Source organism: Festucalex cinctus, chromosome 1, assembly GCF_051991245.1.
Source record: "Festucalex cinctus isolate MCC-2025b chromosome 1, RoL_Fcin_1.0, whole genome shotgun sequence".
Classification (NCBI taxonomy): domain Eukaryota; kingdom Metazoa; phylum Chordata; class Actinopteri; order Syngnathiformes; family Syngnathidae; genus Festucalex; species Festucalex cinctus.
The window spans coordinates 28,681,096-28,705,016 of NC_135411.1; the positions used below are offsets into that span (position 1 = coordinate 28,681,096).

General features: G+C 40.9%; 1 protein-coding gene across 1 annotated transcript in view; it reads right to left on the bottom strand.

Moving 5' to 3' along the window:
* Positions 1–672: 672 nt before the first annotated feature.
* Positions 673–23,921, bottom strand: part of hs3st4 (heparan sulfate (glucosamine) 3-O-sulfotransferase 4) — a 134,566-nt gene continuing 111,317 nt past the window's right edge. Inside the window, exon 2 of the mRNA XM_077527841.1 lies at positions 673–1,666. Coding sequence (XP_077383967.1) covers positions 1,012–1,666 — 655 coding nt within the window. The 3' untranslated portion in view covers positions 673–1,011. The remainder of the gene's footprint in view (positions 1,667–23,921) is intronic.

Genomic DNA, 23,921 nt, shown 5'->3' on the forward strand with positions numbered 1-23,921 from the left:
TAACACATAGTTTAATACAAGGTTCTTCTCCTTAGTGTATCCGGAGCAGAAAGATGGCACGAAACATGACAGCCTCCTGTCAGGTGCGGCGCAAGCTATATGATGTAATTAGCAATTACTAGACCTACGATTGTTTGTGTGCGTGCGTGCTTGTGTGTGTGTTGGTGTGATATAAACGTACATTATTGAAACTAATAGCAGGTTTTTAAAGTTAATGCACATTGAAAAATGCTACATACTGTCCCTTTAAATTTTTTTTGCAAAAATAGGACTTGTAAATTTGCTCAAATTTAATTATACATTTTTAAGTTACAAAAAAAAAAATAAAAAAATATCCAACTTGACCTGACCTGTCTCTATTTGCAATAAATAGGATTCTTCAGCAAGATTCTTGATGAAGCTAAAGAGACTTAAGACCTTTCAAAATCAATCTGGTTCACTAGCTGATATATGGACAAATTGGGCATCCACATTAAGAGCCGAACTTTCCGTTTGACGTTTGCCTTCTGCTACCGCCATCCAGCCGGCGGCTGAACAAACAGCACTCAATATCAAAAGGCTTGACAGGAATATCGTGCCTCACATTTTTATGATAAGGTCAGAACTGGGACTCGTTGAAAAGAACTGCACGGTCAAATTTTGTTGCCTTGTCACTTTAGAGGTCGACAGTAATAATTTTATTATAACCATAAACTTTTTAGCGGGTTAGCCAGTGTCACCATCATGTGCGGGCAGCATAACTTCACATACTTCTGTGAGGTATCATAAAGAAAAATCTGCATTATCCTCTGAAAACAAACAAAAAACATATCTTTTTCACAAATATAAATATATTTTATGTTTTGGTATGTACAATATTCATCTGCCATCATCATCATCAACATTACTTTTGAGGGGGGAGAGAGAGCGAACGGAAAGTGCCATGATTGCGTCCAAGCTCTGAAGACGGAAACACAACAGGAGTGTTTTTGTCTCGTTGAGTTCGTAGAAGGCTTGTGGCGGCTGGTCCTGCTAGACCAGAGAGCCTCGAGATACGCTCTCCTCCTGTTGCTCCCATTCAAAGTTCTGGCCTGTCATTTGGTAGAACATCATATTAAAGGGCTTGTAGAACTTGTGCAGTCGCCGGATCACATCCGGCTCGATTTTGGGATGAGTCCTCCCTTTGGACTTGCCCAGGCAGCGAGGAGTGCTGCTGTCCTCGGGCTTCTTCAGACAAGGGAAGCCTTTCGTCTTGTTGAAGTAGAAGTGTTTGTCTGTGACGATCCTCTTGAGGCCCAAGAAGTCCTGGACTTTGGCCATCTCGCCCGCAGGGTCCACGATGAGCCTCTCGCCGCTGACAAAGTGCATTTGGGAAAGAGGGAAGTACTGCATCCAGCTCTCCAGGTGCAGCGCGTATATTCCGATGCGCAAAGCGCTCCACGAGGCATCTATGAGCCCCAGGGTTCGGTTTTTGAAGGCGAGAACCTCAAAGGTCGGGATCTCGGGCTTCTTGGACAGAGTCTGCGTGTAGTCCGAAATGGCTCTGGTGACGGGATTACGCACCACGATAATAAGCTTGATGTCCCTGGCCATGGTGTGGATGCGTTTGGGGGCTTGGTTGGTCACAAAGTAGCTGGGGGTCTTCTCCATGGTGATCTGCCCCTCCAGCGTTGAAGGCATCAGGTCTCTGGGAAGGAAACACACCAAAAGACATCTTAGTCTACAACCAGAAATGGATTCAGACATTTCACTTCAATTCTTTGCCCACAGGCAAGTGGGAAAACTCAATTTAGATTCGTCTTGCATACACGTGCTTCCAAATTGGTAGCAGTCAGACAAAATCTCTTGGACTCGTTTAGGTTTGAAGGGACTTCTTGAGACTTTTTTTTGCGCGTCTACTCATGGTGGACATGCCCACCAATTCCATGTTTCTAACTGAAAATGAATTTGGCCAAATAGGCTTATTATAAACTAGGGATGCACGATAATGCTATTTTCAACCGATACTGATAAACCAATAATTTTGAGGTCCCGATGTAGATAACTGATAAGTAAGCCGATAATTGTTTGCAAAATTAATTGGAATACAAATATGCTTTCAAGTGCTACCATAAGTCTAACAAATACATTGAAACATTGTATAAACTTTGCACAACGTTTCATTGTATGTAAAGCACCATGAAGCTGAATTTTATTGATATGAGCCACAAACACAACAGATGGACCAACGTGGCATGTCTATAATTATTGATGTATTTCTTTATTATCTGTTTTTTCTGTATGAAATCAAATTGGCGATAATTATCGGCAGATTTCTCTATTATCTGTTTTATCTGTTTGACGGCAAAATGGTCGATAAGTGCCGATAATTATCGGCCACCGATATTATCGTGCATCACTATTAGTGTTGTTCCGATACCGATACTGGTATCAGCAGAGGTGCCGATACTGCATTAAAACAGTGGTATCGGTATCGGTGACTACTCACAAGTAACATGCCGATACCATTAATTCCAACGCTAATATAGGAGCCAAAAACTGGTATTGGAACAACACTAATCACTATTATAAACATGTATCGTTAAGCCAAAATTGCAGAATTCCTGTTTTTTTTACAGGTTGTAAGACTTGTTTTAGGTCTACTCATGACAGATATGTCTAACAAATTCCATGTAGCCAAGTGAAAATAAAGAAGGAAATCACATCTCAGCCAATTTTCACGTCTGCTACCGAAGACTAGCTAAGAATAAAAAAAGACAAAGAAAGCAATTCCAACTATTAACACAGAGTATTATGCTGTGATGAGCAACATATCGGAGTAGCTCAAATAATTACATCCATGGAGTAATGTGCAGGAGATAAAAGACAAGAAGATGAAACGGCAGTAGAGCGAGCATGCTCATTGCTTAATTGACTCCATCTGTGTTACTCCAGGAGCTGTTTTGGAACTTTAATAATGACTCGGCTGCATATCATTAATACCGAGGCGCCTGGGGTATTGTTTTGTCATACATTTATTATGCATGCTATGCTCACGCCTCACGTTCTGTGCAGGCAGCTTTATTCACCCCCCCCGCAATGGGTGCGGGCAGGTCTTTTCATCGGCTGCTCATTGAAGGCAGACGTGAATCATTAGGAGATTCAAGGTGATTATTTGTCGTACAATAGGAACGTCCCTCACTTGAGGAATACATCCCACGGAAAGCCATTTGCCATGGCCGCCAATGTTCATCTCACGCAGTAGTGACGGCATTGCTGTTTTCTATTTCGGTGCCACTAATAATACGGCGCAGCATTAGCTTCCGGCGAAAAGCTTATCAAATGTTTACACTGATGCTCATTCCAATCCGCGCCGCGCTCCCCTCTCCTTTTGTGGACTGTGTGATCCCGCCGCTAAATTGGTCCATTAAATCCTCGATGACTCTTATTTAACTGATCACAAACATAAACGCGCAAGCTTTTCTGCAAAGCACAATTCAAAACGACGCCTCGCAAGTCGTGTTTGCTCGCTAAATGAGCGCGTAAACGAGCGGAGCAAAGTGCAATTATGGCGTCTGTTACTGTCTCGGAAATGAGGAAAAGTCGCCATAATTCTGTTTTTAAGAGCAGTTTTCTCCTTTCCTTTTTTTTCACGCTCACTTGCGATATCACAGCAGCCGCCCCCACCTTGTTTCCGACCTACACTTGGAACGATATAGTTGCATCAATCATTTGCACCGTGGACATATTCTAAATGAAGTCTTCTCTGCTGAAGAATCCAATTTAGCCAGCAAAACATAAGATGCGGTTATGCACATATCGACCACCCGCTCACGCACACACATGGTCATTGGTTTCCAGGCTGAAAATCCTGCAAGTGGCCTGGTAATTGCATCTCAAGTAACAGTATTGCCTTCCTGATGGGTAATTTCCCTCTGGGTTGTGTTTGTCTCTCGACAGTATGGTACTGCGCATACTCCCTGGCGAGTGTTAGGAAAATTAAACATCTGCAGATTGCAAAGTGACCAGAGAGAATATTCACTTTCATTAGGTTCCCTCACTTTCCACTAGTAATGAATGGCGAAAGATTTGTTTCCTTCCTTCCAGCCTTTTAAAAGCGTGCTCTTCTCTTGTTGTTCACAAAGTTCAGTTAGGTGTTGCGCCATAAAAAGAAGCTTAAATGGAATCACCTTGGAGCAACCAATTTCCTACTCTATAGACACGACATCATTGGTAATGTGCCGTGCGTCTCACAAAGCATGTCCAATCGTTCAAGGTTACCTTTTTGGAGGCATAAAACCCTATTGTCCTCATCCGGCACAACACTAAACATTATACATTTAATTATAGGACAACACAAGCCCAAACGCTTCCCTCGCTCTGTTTTGATGGCGCACCACAATCACCGCCATCATCAGTCATGGATCATGTGCGTCTGAAATGTCAGCAGCGAAGGAAATCAGAAAGCCGATAAACAAGCTAATTCTTCCGTGCATGGCAAATGGGCGCATGGCCGTCGAGTGGAACCGCGGTAAATAACGCCAAACTCTCACCTCCTCGTTTTTGTTCATTTTTATTTCTGGTTTCGCATCAGCGGCTGAGCTTGACGTAGGTTATTCAGGCGGGTAGGTGACTAAAGCGATGGTGCTAAACGGGCCTTCCTCGCCATCTGCTGTTTACTGACAAAGGCCACTCAGAATATATAACTCATTGAAACGTGTCGACGTAAACAAAAAAGTGTGTAGATGAAATAGTTGCTCATCATTTTGTAGACCACAAGGAAGTGATTCAAGAAAGTGTCTTTTACAAAGACAAAACCAGAACTGGACAACCACGAGGCTTACTATCCTGTACGAGCTGTCCTCACTCAGTTTACAATTTCGTTGTGCTAGCACATGCTAAAGCACCTTATAAGATAGAAATATATTTAACTCATTCACTCCCAGCCATTTTCCCAGAAGCAATCCCGTTCGCTCCCGGCTGTTTTACTGGATTTTGACTGATTTTGCAAGGCCCACAGAATATTGTGTTCAATTGCTATAAAAGCATGGAACCTATCAAAAGAAAGATTAAAGTCTCTTCTTTCATCAGAAAAAAAGTATGTTTCTATCTGTTTCCGTTTTGCAGAAATTAGCATTAGAAGAGAGCTAAGTTTCATCAGTTTTCACAAATGTATTTAAAATTCTAAGTAATTTAGCTTTTTTTCTAGATGGCCCTGGTTGATCTCCTTTGTTCTGATGCCACCTGCTGGCCGTTTGTGTAATAACTACCATTTCTGCAACCGTTCTTTGCAGCTGAGAGGCTGCATCAAAGCCTTCTGTATGCTCTAGCATTTAAAAAAAAAAAAAAAAAAAAAAAAGTCTTTGCGACACTTACATTAAAAAAAACGTATTTACACGTTATTGGGAGCAAATGAGTTAAAAAAGAAAAACTGTTCAATTGAAACTCTTTCAAGCAACCTAGGAAAGGAATGGCATAACATCTGAAAACCGATATTCACATGACATCACCGAACCACGCCTATCAACCCGGCGATCCACCCGTTCATGGGTGCAAGGGATGTCGAATGTGAACGAACAAAGGAACTGTGTCCGGAGAAGAAACACATGGATTGCAAGGATAACTTAAAAAGAAAAAAAAAATCAAAACGACAAAGTTGACCAAAGTGTGTTCTGACCATTTTATAAGTAGTATTGTAGGATTGTTAAAATGCATTTTTACCGAAAATTGGAAACTCACAACATTCCTGATGGCCAGTCCACGCCTGCTCACTAGGGTATACAAAAGCACACAATTTAAAAGTGATCCAAACAAGTGTGTGACTAATTTTCTGCAAACACAACATAGAATGCTCAATTTTATGACTGTGATAATATTTTTATTGTTCTTCTTATAAATAGTTTGGAACTGCACTGCATCATACTGAGTTGTTTCTCCTATTTATATCTTCTCCGGTTGCTATTTAACCCAATCCAATGTCTGTACAATGAAAACAAGATATTTGCATTTTTTTTAAATCCAACAAAAGAAACATTAAAGAAAATCTATCAGGATAGTTTGACAAAAAAGATACAATCTGATGATGATCGTTTTTAACATACGGTATATATATCCCAGATTTGATGTGTAATAAGTCTTACACATACATCCTTGCAGTTAAGTCCTCACAGACTGAGCAACTAACATTTTTTTTGGTAAAGTTACTGATATATCTCATACTGGATCTCATTATATTATGCAGGTAGGCCCACTGAAGTGTCTTGTGAGTGCAGTGTTTAAATGCCGTAGACTCCAACATCCCAGCACAATTTCTGGGTCTGCAGAATCCAGGGAATAATTTTCAGGCTCAACGAGGTGAGAGCCAATTTACATTCGTAGAAACTGTTAATCGGTCTGAGCTGTTTGTGGCGGAAAAAAGTTTCTCCTCCTGAGAAGCTCAGCTGTCTCAAACAATTAGGGAAGATTAAATAGACACCTCCGCTCGCCCTCACTTCTTTTCCTCATCATACCGGTTAGGATTGATCTGCACCGATTCGCCAGGCGTCCTCTCCGTCAAATACAATCAATTATCCCAATGAAGTCATAACTGATATTGCGTCCTCCGAGAGCAAAAATCTGAGAGACGTCGGCGCTTATGAGAGCAGACAAATGTGCTCCTAATTATTCCTTTCAAAAAGAAAGCATGCTTTTTAGAGTGAAAAAAAAAAAAAATCGTTTTCGTCTGTGACAAGTACCTAAAGCAATAATTGTGTTTTCTCAGCAGCATCAGTGCAAACGGGAAGCAAAATAAATGGTTGAGGTGTTACCCGCTGTTATAAGCTGCTATTCATCAACGGCAATCGCTCAGCAGCCGATAGATGCTGTGGTCAGTTTGCAATGAATAAGACACGGCTGCGCATTGGGCGACATGTTTGTGATAAGCACCACCACCAAGATATTGCTTCTCTGAGCGCACTGAGAGTGAGAGGGGAGGAAAACACTCCAAATGAGTCATTCCTCAACAAGTGAATGCATTCTTGTTTGGCGCACACGTGAACACAAGCCCACAGGCCAGAGCAAAGGCTTCTGCCAGGTCTGTTATGGAGTGGGAGGCATTGTTGTTGTCACAGTTTAAGGTGCATCTTTTTAGGCGGAAAACAGCGCTGCCGTTCACGGCGATCAGGGCGGTAATGATGCGAGCGGTCGGATCCAGATGGCTTTTGTTTTGTGTTTGTTTCCAAACCTGAATGTGAACTTTCCACCTGCGTGCGTGCCGAGAGCATCTTAGCTTGAAGCTTATTCACTGCGCAGCCACGTGTTTTATTTGGCCCTCAAATGCTTATACTGTGTATATATAATAATAGATCTCCAAATGGGTGGAGGTCAGATACAGGTGAACGCTTTTCCTCTTGTTGAGCTCATGAACGCGAAAGACATTTAACACTGGTAAAGTGATACTACACAGTTGACACTTCATGTGTCTTATAAGCATTACCATTCTTTCTCAGGTTTTTTTTCCTCACCTGTATCACATCAGTCTCCTGAGCCCATACCAATCAACACCCCACCATTCCAAACATTCTCTCACCTCCGTCAGTTCTTACAAGTTTACTTTGCATTCCAGCTTCTTTGTAATTGTTCCCTTGAGTCTTTTGCACTCATCTCGCTATTGTTCCATGCCTTGTCACAGCTGTGTCAATCAGTCAAAGCCAACCAACACCTTGCCATTCCAAATGTTCTCTCACCTGTGTCACTTGAGGTCTTGCTAGTTTTGTTTGCAACCTAACTACTTTAATTACTCAAATGAATATTGCTGAATATTGTATGCATCTTTTGCACTCATCTTTCTACCGTTCCTGGCTGTTCTCGCACCTGTGTCAGATCAGGCTTATCAGGTTATTCCAAATGTCCTCACATTTGTGTCATGTCAGTTCTTCCAGCTACTCCGTAACGGTTCCCTGGAATCTTTTGCGCTCATTGTCCCAGGTGTTCTCCCACCAGTGTCACATCCGTCTTTGTTTTTGAAAATTCCCAGCCAGTCAACTCTTCTTCCAATCAGAATGTTCTCTCAAGTGTCATGTTGGTTACTATTTTCCTTTGGGTCTCAGCTAGTCTGTAACTTTTCCCTTGACTCTTTTGCACTCATCTCTCTTTCTTTCTCGGTGCTCCCTCACCTATGTTGACATAAATTTCCTGTATTGCTAAAAATGAATCCCTTATTCTGCTACCCAAAGTCTCATTGGGTAATCTTCAAATATCAAACATAAAAAAAAAATTAAAAAAAATCATAACCTAAATGCCAAATCTTATCTGTAAGTGGAACTTTTAGCCGATAATCATTTCTAATCCATTAGAAATGTAAAGTTAAGCTGTATAAACAGGAAAACATCCTCAGCTGTTTTCACACACATTTTTAGCAGTTAAGGACCAGTGATGTTTAAAAATCAAATCATTTACTTTTTCAGGATTTATCAGGGTTAGGATTTATAGTATTGTTAAGAGTCAGGGTTTGGTTAGGGGGTTTAGGGTTATGTTTTATGCTGTTTGGGTTTGCGGTTATGGTTTAACTTTTAAGAGATAGGGTCACGTTTTAATGTCATGGTTAGGGAGATGGTTCACTGTAACTATCGTCCAAGAAACAAACTACCATAACGATAAAATGTTTTTGTTCCTAAAGAATAAGCACCATCTAATCATCCCTTGATAAATATGTTAACCCATCACCAAACACAATGTAGAAAAGGCTACAATGTAGTCTATTCCTTGGGTCTGACATGTTCAACGTTGTTAACCTCGTAACGGAGACTAATCCTAATTTGCATAATTTGTCGTCTCTATTCATTGGAGGGTAAATTCACGTGACATAACTTGTCCTCGCGCTCATGCGTGTGGCCGTTTACCGCAGTCAGTCTTCGCCAGCAGCGATAGCAGGAAGTCTGGCGCTCGCGTGTGTGCCGTGTCGTGAGTTGGTCCAGTGGTGTGCGTTGATGACTGGTGGGTCTTGTTCTTGTTTCTTGTCTGTGAACATCTTGCCAGAATCAACCATAGCTTGTTTTTCTACGATGTTTGTTGCAAGTGTTTGGGCGGCGTTTCCTCATCCGCGCATTGCCACGTGGCGTTCGTGGGTTGATGTTGCCCTGCTAAGCCCGAGACCGGAAGTGTTACCATTTTTGTTTCACAATAAGAGCGGAAGTAATGTTCTAAATGACGTAGCTTAACTGCGCTAATTTAATTTGCTTTCTTTAATGTGAGTGACTTAACCAACGTTTTATATATTTGCTTATTGGCTTATTTTCTCTTTCTTTAGGAAACCACACACATACTCTCTCTCACACTCGCACACATACATAGAGACACAAAACGAAGAACATATGAAGATGGAAGAAATATTGTACCAATTGAACTGAATTGAATCAATTAATTTGGAGTAAATCAAAGAAAGGCAACCCTTGTGTGGAGTATCATTTGGAACCTTGCTCTGAGTCGGCCTCAAGTGGTGTTTGGCCAACCCACCGGTGTGAAGACAACTCGCTCACCTGAATCAGTATTAGCATTCCTCCCCTACACACAACATGCTCTCTCTCTCTCTCTCTCTTTCATGTCAGTAAATAATTGAATCCCTTTTCAGGTAATCATATTTGACAGCGCCTCATGATAATAATCCATATTATGATTGTGAGCAAAAGAATAACTAAAGCTGATGAATTATTGTTTATCCAGCAAGACTGTTAACTTCAAGAACATTTGAGGACAGGAAGTGACAGCTGGTCCTGATCAAAAACCTTATTTATTCCCCCGATCTCTTCCCGTGATCCCCTAAAGACTGTGACACTTCCAACGGCACCCGGCCAGCCAGGTACTTCTCTCAGCGCAACTGCCAGACTGTAGCAGCCACATCTGAGGCTTTTTGGACATGAAACATCCTGAAATAATGTGTGGGAGAAGAGCGCTGAGGATGTTTGCAAAGCTGTTCCACGCTGCACCATTAGTCCTCAACAGTCGACTGAAAAAAAAACACACGTCTATTTTTAACTTAAGTCTGTAGAGACAATGAGAGCGCAATCTTATCTCCAATCAAATTCTCAAAAGGATATTGCCGTCTTTGCTGTCTCCACATTACATTGTACAAAGGAGGCGCTGCTTTCCAATTTCCATTCTAGAAATAGATAGAACAAACCCAAAAATAATGATCTGACATGATGGCGTATTTGTGATGTAATGCAATTATCATGAGAAACGCAACAGCCACACAAACAGATAATTTACTCGGACAGTTCCTGTTGTCGTTCTCATCCTGTTGATGATGTGTCCATGTTGTCCTTTTTTGCACTATCATCCAAATTCTGCTTTTACAAACATAATGCTCATCTACAGTTTATAATGCTGCATCACGCCACCAATGTTAGGATCTGGGTTTTGATTTAGGTTTTTTGGTCATGTTTTCCTTGTTTCTGCTTTTCTGTCAATGTCTCAAGTTTTATCATGTCCTCCTGTGCTTGTTTTCTCGTTGCCTTGTGTTAGCCAATCAGCTCCCCAAGCCACTTGTGTCTTGTCCAGGTGTCTCTTGTTATCTCATTAGTATGTGTATTTAGTTCCCTGCTTTCGGTCAGTCCTTGTCGAGTCTTTGTCGTTGTCACACCTTGTTTCCTGTGCCTTCCCATTTAGTTTACAACTAGTAAGTTTGTTCCCAGCCTTGTTTTTGTATTTTGTGTTGCACTTTCTTTAAGTTAAAATTAAAAACATGTTTAAGAGCACGCCTCACCTTGCCTCCCTCCACTTGGGTCCTCAATCCCCCACGAACCTTGACAACCTTTGCTTAAAGGGGCTGTCTGCCGGATTCACTCAGGAAAATGCACTTTTTAAATACAGGATGTACACACTTTAACTTTCTCTCAGTCTACACATCCATGTTTTTGTTCATCTTTTGTGGTCATTTCGTCCTAAACCCCCACCTTCCCAACTTGAATTTTGCTATTTTGTGTTTGTTTTGTAAACAGCGGGATGTTTCTGTGGAAAGACAGTATTTACAACCCTCCAAAAAAAAAAAATAATAATCCGTGCGTACTTTCAAATTGCCGCTGGAGTGACGTCACGCAGCTGACACGTTCGTCCGGCCCCGTTTGCGACACGCCACCCCCCCGGTCTGCGATTGGCTGGAGGGTTGTAAATACTGTCTTTCCACAGAAACGTCCCGCTGTTTACAAAACAAACACAAAATAGCAAAATACAAGTTGGGAAGGTGGGGGTTTAGGACGAAATGACCACAAAAGATGAACAAAAACATGTATGTGTAGACTGAGAGAAAGTTAAAGTGTGTACATCCTGTATTTAAAAAGTGCATTTTCCTGAGTGAATCCGGCAGACAGCGCCTTTAATAAGCTAAGTGAAACGGATGCAGAACCTTTTGATTATTTCATGGCTCTCCTTTACATTAAACCAGTGAATCCCAACCAGCGTGCACCGTGAAATATCATAAGGTGTGATGTGGAAAATAATCGAACGAGATTCTAATTGGTCCCAAGACAGCTTTGGGTGTTCATCTAAACAGGCCCAGATATTACACTATACAAGTAAATTTGTGAGTAAATTGAGACAAGATCATTTCAATGTACTGTATACACTTTTTTTTGTTTGATGGTACACCATAAGATTGATCTAAAATAAGTGGCTTGTCTCAGTACAGGTTTCTGAAATAGACGCCACATACTAGGGCTTGCATTCTCATAGCATTATAGTAGAAATGTCTTTTACAAATAACACCTGCCCTTTGAACCGTTTCTCTGAGACACGTGCACATTTCCTCGTTTTTGTGCTCAATCCATTCTGAACGTGAAGGTCAGTGTGACACCATCACACAAACACAGAAACAAGTATTTTCTATAGTGTCAGAAAGAAATAATGCGATTCAGCAGTTTTCTCCTTGCAGAGAAATATCAGGACAAATTTAGTTCTACCCAGTCGACAGGAAAAAGTGCTCCATGAAGTTGTTGTGAATCAGTTCAAACTCTTTCACGTCAATATTAATGCTAAACTATAGCGATGGCGTAATTATCAACATTTTCCAAAGCTGTTATACACGAGCACTACAAGGTTGCTGGCTCGCTGCCATGAAATACACACAAAATATCCCAAGCACACCAAATAAATATTGCAAGACCCGCTCTGAATAATACAGGACACTTTTGGGGTTTGTTCCCAGATGCTATTACTGCGTTCAGCATCGAAGTACGCTGCTACGTCAACTTTGCTTCTCCTTCCTACACTCGCGCCAGTGCAAAAAAAAAAAAAAAAAAAGCACAGCTCGCATCACATCAACATCAATTTATTGCTAGAGATTGGTATTGAATAAAAAACAAAAACAAAAAAAAACTAAGGAAAATGTTTCTCCCACACAATAGCTAACTATTTGTGTTGACATGCACTGAGTACTCTGGATCAGTATAGGGCAAGATGGGTGTATATAACACTATTTGTGCTGTCAAAGCTGTTGCATCACAGAAAAAAAAACGTCTTGTTACTTTGGGCGAAAGCTGTAAACAGATTTTTACAGTAAGAAAGAGTTTTGCAGAGGTTAACACTGGCAGGATGATCCAGCAATGTTTCAGGAAAAAAACTAGCTTAAGGGTTGTTAATATAGCGATTGGAAAAACACACTTTTTCGAAATGATCCTGTAACATTATGAATTGTTCTCGGAAAAATACGACTAAACTAATTTCATTTTTTTGTCAGGGTTTTGTTTCTGGTCTTCAATACAGTGCAATTATTTGTGATTAATAATATAGTAAGGCTAATTTCTGGTGATGATATCTTGACGTATTTTGAAAAATATGTTTTATTTAATTTTATTTTTTTTTTCTCTCTGTGTAAAATTACATCATTTTTCCGCACACGTCAGAGCACAAGACTGGAGCTTAAGCCTTTATTAGTGTAATCGTGAGGTCAGACGTGGAATTCAAAGTGGTAACTTGAGGCTGCGCGTAAGCCCTGTGGGTGCAGTGTGAATCCCTCTGTGGACTAATTGGCAATTTTGTAAAGATAAAACCTGAACAATAATTGGAATATTTATCTCCATGCTAATGATGACAAAGTCTTGATGAACTGGGTGGTGGTGGGCTACTTGAGTAAAAAATGTAATCAATCATCCCTCTCTTTAGTACTTTAGTTAGATCAAATGTCTGAATGATAATTTATGCTAGCAAAAAAAAACTAACTTTACTGGAAGAATCGTGTGGCGTTCATGAATTTATTCCATTTCTAGCTAAGAAATGTCATATTAATGAAGGCGTGCTGATCCAGCTTGTTAATTAGCATACTGCATTTTACATCCTGTATGAATCATGCATGTTGCTCTGGTACCTGCTGTACTGTCTCCATACAAGATTGTCCAACACATTTTGGAAAGACGTATTGCCGTTTTATTGTAGTTGAATGTGGGATGTGTGCGCTTCATGTTCTCGACACACAGATTTTGTTCTTCCCAAAGGGCAGAACGGGAATGAGGCAAAAGTACCAGGAGGTATTACATTAAATCTTCATAGCATTGGAGATGCACACGCAGTATTTCGCTAACTAAGTTTTTATTCCAATGTATAGCAAAAGTACCTTAAAGAACAATCAAACAACGCAGCACAGCAAGTTGAAGTCTTCTTGGCATGTTATGAAGGGGCAGGTGGGACCCTATTACAAATCCCTCCAAATTATCGATATGGTGCACTTGAGAAAACAAAAAAAAAAAGAAAAAGAAAAAACTGCAGTGGAGACACAAGTTGAAGGAGGCCAAATGTGCACTTGAGCGTGACAAAATGAAAATTCCTCAGGCCACTTTTTAACTTTCTGGTTTTGTTTGAGTTCATCAGATTGAATCTACATGGTTTTTCTTTGTCATCGCAAATCAGATTATGAAAGTGCACCTTTAAGGTTGAACACAGTCTGTTCAAGATGGTTCAATAACACCGTTTCAAAAAGGAAATAGTGAAAGCAAATCCATTTCAGATTTTTCAGTCTCATCTTAAAGCCTATTTTTTCATGGTACATGGCTTTTTAAACCCTAAACTTAACTGTTAAGAAAAAAGAAAAAAGAAAAAAAAAGATAAATGCAAAGATTATTTCTTGTCAGGGTGTATTTATTTATTTACTTTATTCATACATTTTTTTTTTAAATGTGACACACACATCCATATTCATTGAGTATGCGACCAATTTATAGATAGCGACGTCACTTGTGTGTGATACTGTGTAAGCACAGTTGGTATTGATAATGTCTACGCAAATGCTTCCAATGTCGATGCTGCATGGTTTGGCAGCAACCCGGCCATCCCTGAAGTGAGATATCCTCGTTCAGGTGAGGAAGTTGCAGCGTGAATGTTCTTTTCAGGCACAAAATAAATCAAAGCCAAGTCCACCGGAACAATTGTTCACAACACGCGTCACAACAACGTGCCAACTTCAAAATAAAAGCCTAAACAATAATAACATGGGCATAAATGCTTAGTTGGGCTTTTATTTTGAAGATGGCCATAAGTAATCAGTCTGTCATGTTTTGGTTTGGTGGGGGTGGGTTTTTGTTGTCTTTTGGTGTTTTTTGTCATTTGTCATGTGTTCCTTGTTTCTTCCCTTGTCCCGTTATGTCTAACCACGTCCACCTGAGTGTGTCTTCCCTTCCCAGTGTATCCACCAATCAGCTTCCCTTGCCACTTGTGTCTTGCCCAGCTGTGTCTAGTCATTGTCATTAGCCTGTGTGTATTTAGTCACCTGTTTTCCGTTCGGTTCTTGTGGAGTCATTGTGCTTGTAGTATCTGTTGTGCCTGTTCATGTTCATGTCCCTGTTTTCCTTGCCATGCTTTGTGTTTGTTTTTTGATCTTGTTAATTTTTTCATAGTACCTTGTTTATAGTTTTTGTTAATTAAATCCCCTTTTTTTACCTTCATCCCTGCCTTGCCCTGTTTTTGTTGGCCCCTGCATTTGGGTCCTGCCTCCAACACCCCCACTTCTTGACACAGTCGCAGCGCACAGGATGAACTATTGCTGCGTAGGCTGGTTTGAATTCCGTCTTTTCGACTGAAATTACATACACATGCGTGTGTGTGGCTAAGTCAAATGACCAGGGCTGATTTATTTATTTATTTTTGCTTGTGCCAGTCCAGCCCTGGCCACATCGGTGATTAGCGGCCAATATTGATGTCCCCATTCCTGTGAAAATCTTGCCTTAAAAGTGCAATAAATCAATATAGAGGCTCTTGTCCCAGCTAAACCAATTCGTCCAGAATCCCTTGTTACATCCCAGAAGAAGAAATTAACCACTGTAAAGCAGCAAAGAGGTCTACAGTACATAAATTTGCTGAATGACAATGTTGGATTATTCCTTTTCCTAGACAAAATTTGTTGCAGGTCCTCCTTTTGGAGTAAGTTTGCCAAAACGTCAAAGAAAAAAATATGATAAAGCCCGCCCATTATTACAAGAAAAAAAACAAACAGTTTTCTGCTTTGTATGGTAAAAGACATGTTATTATTGGGCAGTGTTTCTCAATTGCGGTCCTCAGGCCTCCTTAGCCAGCCTGTTTTCCATGTCTCCCAATTCCCAATGCAGCTGATTCCAATGACAGCTAATCAGCCAGCTCTGGAGAAGCCTGATAACGATCCTCACCTGCGTTGCAATTGGAAGACATGGAAAACGGGCTGGCTAGGGGGCCCTGAGGACCAGAAGTGAGAAACACTGGTATAGGGTGACAACAATAGAGAACGCAGTGGACTGGTAGCGAAACAGTGACCCCCCTAAAGTTTGTTCACCAGTATATTCATCAGGAAATATGCCTTAAAATGACTACAGATTGTCCAGTCAAACGTAAACCAAATAACCTCTGGGGACTTTAAAACTATGTTTTCCATCCAAAGTCACATATCCGATAATGTGCATGCATGAAGTTGTAGGCTGCATCCAGCCAAACGTTATAAGCTGCTACTTTTGTATTGGAAGCTGGTGAAGACATTACACACTGGAGCCACTAAATTATATATGCTGTATATTGACCAACAAATCGACCCGCGCTTGGGTGGGTTATGCCACACCATCGTTTACATTTCGTTTTTTGTTTCATGGACACAGCTGGAGGAACTTTTATGAAAAGGCACCAATCCAAACTGTTTTTTGTTTTTGCAATGTAAACCTGCAATATCACACTCCCACAACTGTGAATATGCAGTTATTTATTTCAGACTCATACAGATTTATAAGTTAACGATAAATATATTGTACAAGTCTGTATTACCAAAAACATGACTATTTTAAGTGTTTGTATAGGATAAACTGATTTAGCATTTGGTTGATTTGTGTGGAGTACAGGAGGTGCAAGGTTTACAATGGTCCAGTGGTGTGCGGTCATAATAAGCTATTAATGCATGCCCAAGCCCTTCAAAATAAAATCATTGACTATATTTATCTGTCAGTGTCCCCTGAAATACAATACTGTAGTTCTACTGTTTTGGTCTTAAATTCTTGTATATTTTGTCGTGTTTTCCTCGCGGGGAGCGGAGAAGCTGACAGCTTGTTTCGTGCATGCACAATGAGAAATCAAGTTGTGTTAGTTCCGAGAACGTTGTTTCCCTACGTGCGCCTTTTGAATGGCAAAAAAGCTGGCAGTCAAGCAGCGTATCTGACAATGCGCATGTGCATAATTGGCTTACTTGGCTTGTTCTGTGGTAAGCAGTCACTGGTTCAGTTCAAGTTCATCGCCGAATCCCACTGAGTGCCCTTTTCCCGGAGAACTTTTGAGGAGAATAATTCAAGTGGTAGTTCTACTCCTGAAGTAGTCATCACGAAAACGGGGAAGAATTTCGTCCGCCACTTTCAAGCCAGGATGTTTGAGAAACATAAATGGCTCACTGGCTGTCCAGAGGTGAGCAAACTGTTGATTGTTGGTTGAAATCGCTTGTGGCTCCGCTGAGTTTGTAAAGTGATCTAATGTCCGCACAAGTGTTTGTAGTTAACAGGAAATGCTTTAATTGTCGCTCAGAAACAGTACAATCCAGCACGAGCAGTAACATCAATAACGGCACTAACAGCACTAAGCACTCATGCGGGAGTTGCCTTAGTAACCTAGTAGCAGCGCTTTACGGCATGTCGGACAACTATCGTAAAGCTCAGTGCAAATAGTCCTCATGTGACAGCGATGTCATATTTTTCCTCTCCCGGGTTGAGCCCACTTCATGGGCACGAGCCAGTTCCGAATACTGTAAATTCCAACGTATTCGCAAATTTGTTGGCATGTGATTGTGTCATTTCACTCACCACGGTGCTGTTTATATTAATTAAAGTGTGTGTGCGCATAAACCTGTGTCAGTCCTGAATATTCCCCTTTAATTTTATACCTACACAGTGGTATTAAATAATAATTAAATAATATTTATTATTAAAATTAACAATAGAAATACCCCCAAATTTTTCAGACCGCGCCTTACGGGCTCTCGCATTTTTCTCAGTTCAGTATGCCCACTCTAAAAGGACGCCACTGACCTTAACCGAATACTCCAGAGTCGTGAAGTTGTCACGAGACAAGCGGAAGGATCAGCGAAAAGAAAGATGAAACGAAGACCACACCCCACCTACTAGCCACAGAGTTACAAACCAGAATCCTTCACCAACTCCAGAAACCTCTAAATTCCAACAAATTAGGGAGACCTCAATATACCAGAGGAAGGACTAAAGAAAGGAAGGAAGGATGGATGAATCAGAGTGAGATCCACAAGCATCAACTTCCACCAATTCAGCGACCGGAGGGAGAAGAAAATTCGGAGTTTCAGTAGATGTTGGTGGTGGATCTGGCATACATGAGAACCTCCACCAAAGAGACGACCTCGGCCACACAGGGCAAGCACGGCCCCCCAGATCGTGGCAGTGCCAGGCCACTGGCCGGACAGCAGACCCAGGAGCCCGGAGCGCCGCCCCCGCCCCGACACGACCTGCTCCCCAAGCCCAACGCTGCAGAACGGGGCATGGAAGGCCCACACGGCACCCCACCAGCCCACAGCCCCCGCTCCCGCCACGGTACCGTTTCACATCACACTCCATCATCTACATACACAACTTAATCTGTCCTTACATTTGCAACATTACCAGCCGTAGTCATATGTGCTCACATCACAGCATAACGACCTATGTGTTGTGCTCCGTTTTTTGTTCTTATATACCTTTGAATGTTTTTATTATTTCATCTCACTTTTTAATCATTCATTTTAATGTGCGCTTCTGCCCCAGAGGAATGCACCTAAATGAAATGAATTAATAAGCCATCGTTTAACAGATTTCTCCTGTAGCGTATTCTGATTGCAAAGGACTACATTTAAATTTACGCATTGACCTGAGAAGCAACGTTCTCCCACGCCGCCTTCCTGTATGGGGAGATGCTGCGGTGTTGCACTTTCTTTCTAAAGGCATGTTCAAATTCGCCATATGATCGCATTAAGATTTTCGGTTGAGAGGGAAAAAAAAAAAGCAACGCAGAAGCAGAGGGCGGTGCCGCGCTCGGTGTCCCCGTTGCTATGGTGACTCGATGAATCGGGGCTCCAGTGAGGTGGTCTTTTAAGTCGGGTAGTAACTCCAGGTGCACATAGCGCTGATAAAAACTCACTGGAATCAGCTGTGCTGGAACCGAAAACGCAGAGTTTCCTATAGTGTTGTTCCGATACCGATACTGGTATCGGCAGAGGTGGCGATACTGCATTAAAACAGTGGTATCGGTATCGGTGAGTACTCACAAGTAACATGCCGATACAATTGATTCCAACGCTAATAGAGGATTTTGGATGCAGCATCTTGTGTCTTGCTCGTGCACGACATTCACTGGTATGTGACATGCTCACTGCATGCCGATCTAAGATATCCTATTGGCCCTTGAATACTCTGAACCAATGGCAGGACAGCTTTTTCATGTTGAGGAAAAAAAAAAAAAAAACCTTAAGTATTGGTATGGTATCGGTATCGGTACTGCAAAGCTGGGTATCGCTATCGGGGGCCAAAAAAAAACGGTATCGGAACAACACTAGTTTCCTATCTGAGGGTATGTCAACTCGTGTTAACCTCAGAGTTTGTTGCACCTGCTTTGTGAAATATACCCATGTACGTTTATAGGAAACATACCATAATTTCCGGACTATAAACCGCAACTTTTTTCACACGCTTTCTACCCTGCGACTTATACACAATAATACAGCTAATTTATGCATTTTTTTTTTCTAACGGCCTCCAGGGACACTCGAGCAGAAAAGGTAAGAGTGAGACAGGTGGAATATATGTGTCGAGGGAGACGCAAGTTTTATGTAACTTGACACTTTGTGCATGAATAAAATGAGCATGAACAGACCCTCATCATGGAAAATACAAAAGTCTCAGTCTCAGTGACTTTTACCAGTATGTTATTTTTCACCAGCCCTCTTAGTTACTACCGTATTGCTGCTGAGTTACTGCCGCGACACAGGAAAGAAACGCTAAGGTATATTAGTAAACCTTTGAAAAGTCTTTCTGTGTACCGTCTTTCTTTGTAAATATCTCATGTTTCAATGTGGGCACATGCGGCTCATAGTCAGGTCCGGCTTATGTATCTACAAAATGCTTTTTCCTTTAGAAATATACTGGGTGCGGCTTATACAGACCCGTCACCAGAAAGAAATTGTAGGGGGGGCATTACCTTTTTTTGGGGGGGCACACTTTATCAACCTAAATCTAATGTTCATCAGGTTGAACAGCGGCATTGTGACAACTGCAAAAGTGTTTAGAAATATTTTCTGTCACTTAAATGCGACAGTTCGTTCTGAAATCTAAAAGACAAACTGAAGAAAAAATGTGTAGTTCAAAAGTTCATTTGAATCAAATCCACTCTTCACTTCTGTAAACAACTATGTCCGAATGAATGACTCTGTGACCCAGCCCCTTCTATCTGGAATTGGCTAGCAGTTGCCTTCATTTGCGTGTTGGATTAGGGCTGTACGATATGGACAAAATTTCCTTTCATTTTTGCCAGACATCTCTATTCTTTGATCTTTGACTCAGCATGAGACTTCACATCATTTTACTTTTTTTATGGTGCCTTCTGTATTTTGTGTTATTTTATTTCTATACTTGTACAGATTTTTTTTTTTAGTATTTTATTTGCGTGTATACTTATCTACTTATATTTACTCTAATTAATTTTATTTTGTGTTATTTTATTTCACTTGTGTCTACTAAAAGACTAATTTCTATTCCATGCACAGCACTTTGTATGCAGCAATGGCTGTTTTAAAGTGATTTAGAATTAAGGTTGAGTTATGTCGATGATATACAGAAACAACATATGGGTTCAGTGAAAAACTAAGCAGAATATCAATCCAAAAGGATGTGTAAAGTGCTGGTTTTTTTTTATTATTAGAACTTAGTGACAGTCATCAACATGAACAAACTTGGCAATAAAAAAAGAGAATTCAACTCACATTGTACTGCAACTGCTTTAGTGATAAATAATTTTATGCTGCTTAGTTGTTGTTGTGTATGTGTGACTGCTTGGGTCTGTTAACAGCATACTGTGTATTGCTACAATTCATCCGTGCTGTGTGGCTTGACTAATTCAAATAAAAGTTTGACACTCACTTGTAAACGTAACCAGTGGACTCAGGATTCCCATTGATGTCAACTGTGTCATCCTGGATCGAGGTTTGGCATTTGGTGGCTTCCATTAAAGCGGCACGACGTGCTCACTGCTCAGTCTTTGTCCCAGCGCCAGCCGGCAAATGCGCACTATTGACCCGGAAGTAGATTTGGCTAAGGCACGTCTGCAGAGCGCGCGTCTCCCCCCCACCCCACCCCAGCCCTCGTGATCCGGATTGTCATTGGCTCGCTTAGTTGTCAATCACAGCCAAACTTGAAAGGAGGTATGTGGTTGGCTGGCACGCCATGCTTTACTTAAAACAGAAGGCGCAAGTTTACGTGACTGATAGGACGAATAGTTGGTGAGTCATCTTGCTAGGGCGGGCACGGCTGACTGACAGGGCGGGCACGGACCCCCAAGGCCCGCCCATGGCGACGGGTCCGGGCTTATAATCAGGTGCGCCTTATAGTCCTGAAATTACGGTAGTTTAAAAAGTAGTTATAAAATTACGTTTATAAAAAGGAGATTAATTGATTCAGAATGGAATTTAATTGCAGAGAAGTCATTCATTCATCATTCGACCTTTTCTTGTTTGTTTTTTTTAGCTAAAAAAATGATGAAAACTCACCTATTCACTGCTATCAGTGTATTTTTGCTATTCCTGTAACTCCCTAATATGGCCACAAGTTAGCCTACTGCCAAAGTGCTAGCTAATAAAAATAAATAAAAATAAAATAAAATAAGTAGGAAATGTTATGTTTATGCGTTGTGAAGGCAACATACTGTATATTCCAGAATCCTTCCACAGTCGGTGTGTTTGTTCAATTGCAAATGACCTGTTAGCCATTTAAGTTCAATGATAATGTTTGAAATCATGCTAAAGTATTTAGGGATCATGGTTTGGGTAAATATAGGGTTTGACGTTACGGATTTTCACTAATCGACTGAGTTCTTGGCCCCTTTACAGTAACTGAAACAGAATGGAGTGCACTACTCCTGCGACTGTTTTTTGTATTTTATTTTTAGCCCCAACGTCATGTTACCTGAGAGACGTTGAGCTATGTCTGCATAGAAACAGTTCAGTATATTCAGAGGAAATTAACCACAAATGTAAGAAAAATATCAATTCATTGGTACTTTCTTGAAGATGTATCAGTAAGTACGACATATGAATATGCATAGTTATGAATCTTATTCACGATGGAATTATTGCTCTTTCATTTGGTTACCAATTCAAATAGCCAGTGTATCCATTTGGCATCCGTCTAAATAAGCCATGCATGAATAATTTAGCTGCTTCTCCACAATATCACATTTGCAGGGATATACTTTAAGAAAAAAAGATGTAATTTTACCTGAGGTGAATGCACATCGAAGGGAGAGTGGTGGGAGGGTAGAGGGGGGCTTTTTTCTTTTTTTTCTTTTTTTGCACCACAACATCTGGATGCAAAGAAACAGGCTGCTAAGAATGTTCTAATCATGCAGACACGGCCTAAGCCGCTCCATTATGGGCTAAGCTGACCTATCAGTTGGGCTTTCGCTAATCCAAATTGTGCTTTGCCTGCCAGCGCATTGCTCAATTCAGACGCTCAGCCAGGAGGGAGGAAGGAGGGGGGGACGTAAGCATAATTCACCTGCCGTGTGAGCTGCGAGCATTTAAGAGATATTTATCTTGCGGTGTCATATGTGCGCAAAAAGCACAAGCGATTCCCACTCCCTCATAACCCCCACCCAACTCAATTCTACAAGCGTTCAAATGTCCCATTCTAGTGCCATGTGCATGCCCGTTATGACCAGTTTGGAGTGCCTTAAAAAGGCTTTTATCGGATGTGAGCTCGTTTGCATGCTTACATTGGTGGTAAATGTGCAGAATGGCAGCGATAAGCACAACTTCGGATAAAGATTTAAAGCAGCACTAAGGATTTTTTTTTTATTTTTTTTTCCCCCAGTTGCTCCTTCAGGTCATTCCCTTGACGCCACTGTTCATGATGGCCATTTGTGGACAGCAGGCCAACTCATTGCTGCTGGATCAGTCACACTGTGGGCCCTGTTTTCGTTGACAGTCGCCCGTGCACTCGCTGTAAAATGGGCACATCTGGTATTTTGGCGGCAAAAAGTAGACTGTGCTTGGTGAAAAGGTGGTTGCATCTTCATTTTGGAGTTGGGGCAGCTTTATATTTTAGCGTGTTGGTAAATTTAATAGATGTGCTACCTATTAAGAGGGCGTTCTGGCTGCCGAGATTTGGTGAGAAAAAGTAGACTTGATTTTAGACTCCTCAAAAAACCCCAAGTCTAAGTAGTTATTAGTTAAGACATGCATTACACCACTTGAGTAGCTCAAGCAATTTTGGTAAATTTGATCACTGCACAGACATGTGTGGTGCATGTCATTGGATTTCATTCATAAATATGACAACAGAATCCCTGTGAATCATTGTAGAAATCAATTAATTTAACAAATCACTAAAATGTTTTAATAGAACACCCTGACTGGGGCACACACATAGATGCGCAATCAGGGTTGCAAGACGGTCTTAATTGCCAACATCACATGCCCGGCCAACTACATCAACCGCGAGGGGGATCTTGCAGTTTACCTGGATAAATCTCAGCTTGCACTAATCTTATTTCTCAGAACTCAGCGAGTTAATTTCTGCTTCCGCAATGTCAAGCAAGCATGTGTGAACTTCCACCACCTTGATTTTTATGGGAATGGGGGAGCCAGCTGGATTGGCCAGGAATCAGCTACATTCCACCACACAACGGCGCAATATGCCACAAACGTCGCCTTTCGCCCAATTCTACCTGTGCAAATTCAAGGAAAGAAAACAAAAGAAAGAAAACTCCACCCATGCACACAGAAGACTGCACTACCACTTGTGCTGGGTACAAATATAGCAGGCGTTGTCATGATTAAATATATTTAGAATTGATTATTCTACTGAATAATTAAATAGTCGAATTCGGCATCCAAGCAGTGATAATTTTGTCGCTGTAAAATTTTTGTCATAATTTTCGTCATGATTTTTTTTTCAGACGGAAATTAAACGAAAACTAAAAATAAAATTGAGACTATAAAGATGATTAAAATTGACTGACCATTTCGTCAATAACTAAAATGAAAATGAAAACAGCAAAGTGACGAAAATTCACACAATGCAATCAATCCAATCCTATAGTTAGTAGACTACAGTTACAAATAGGTGTGTTATAATTTCCTGTATAAAAGTTGAAATGTATGCTGAAGGAAAATATCTACTGAACGGTCAATTTAGTCGACTAAAATTGCACTTTTTTTTTTTGTCATTTAAAATTGCTCTTTATTTCCGTTGAGTAAAATTGGAGTAAAACTAAAATACAATCAGATG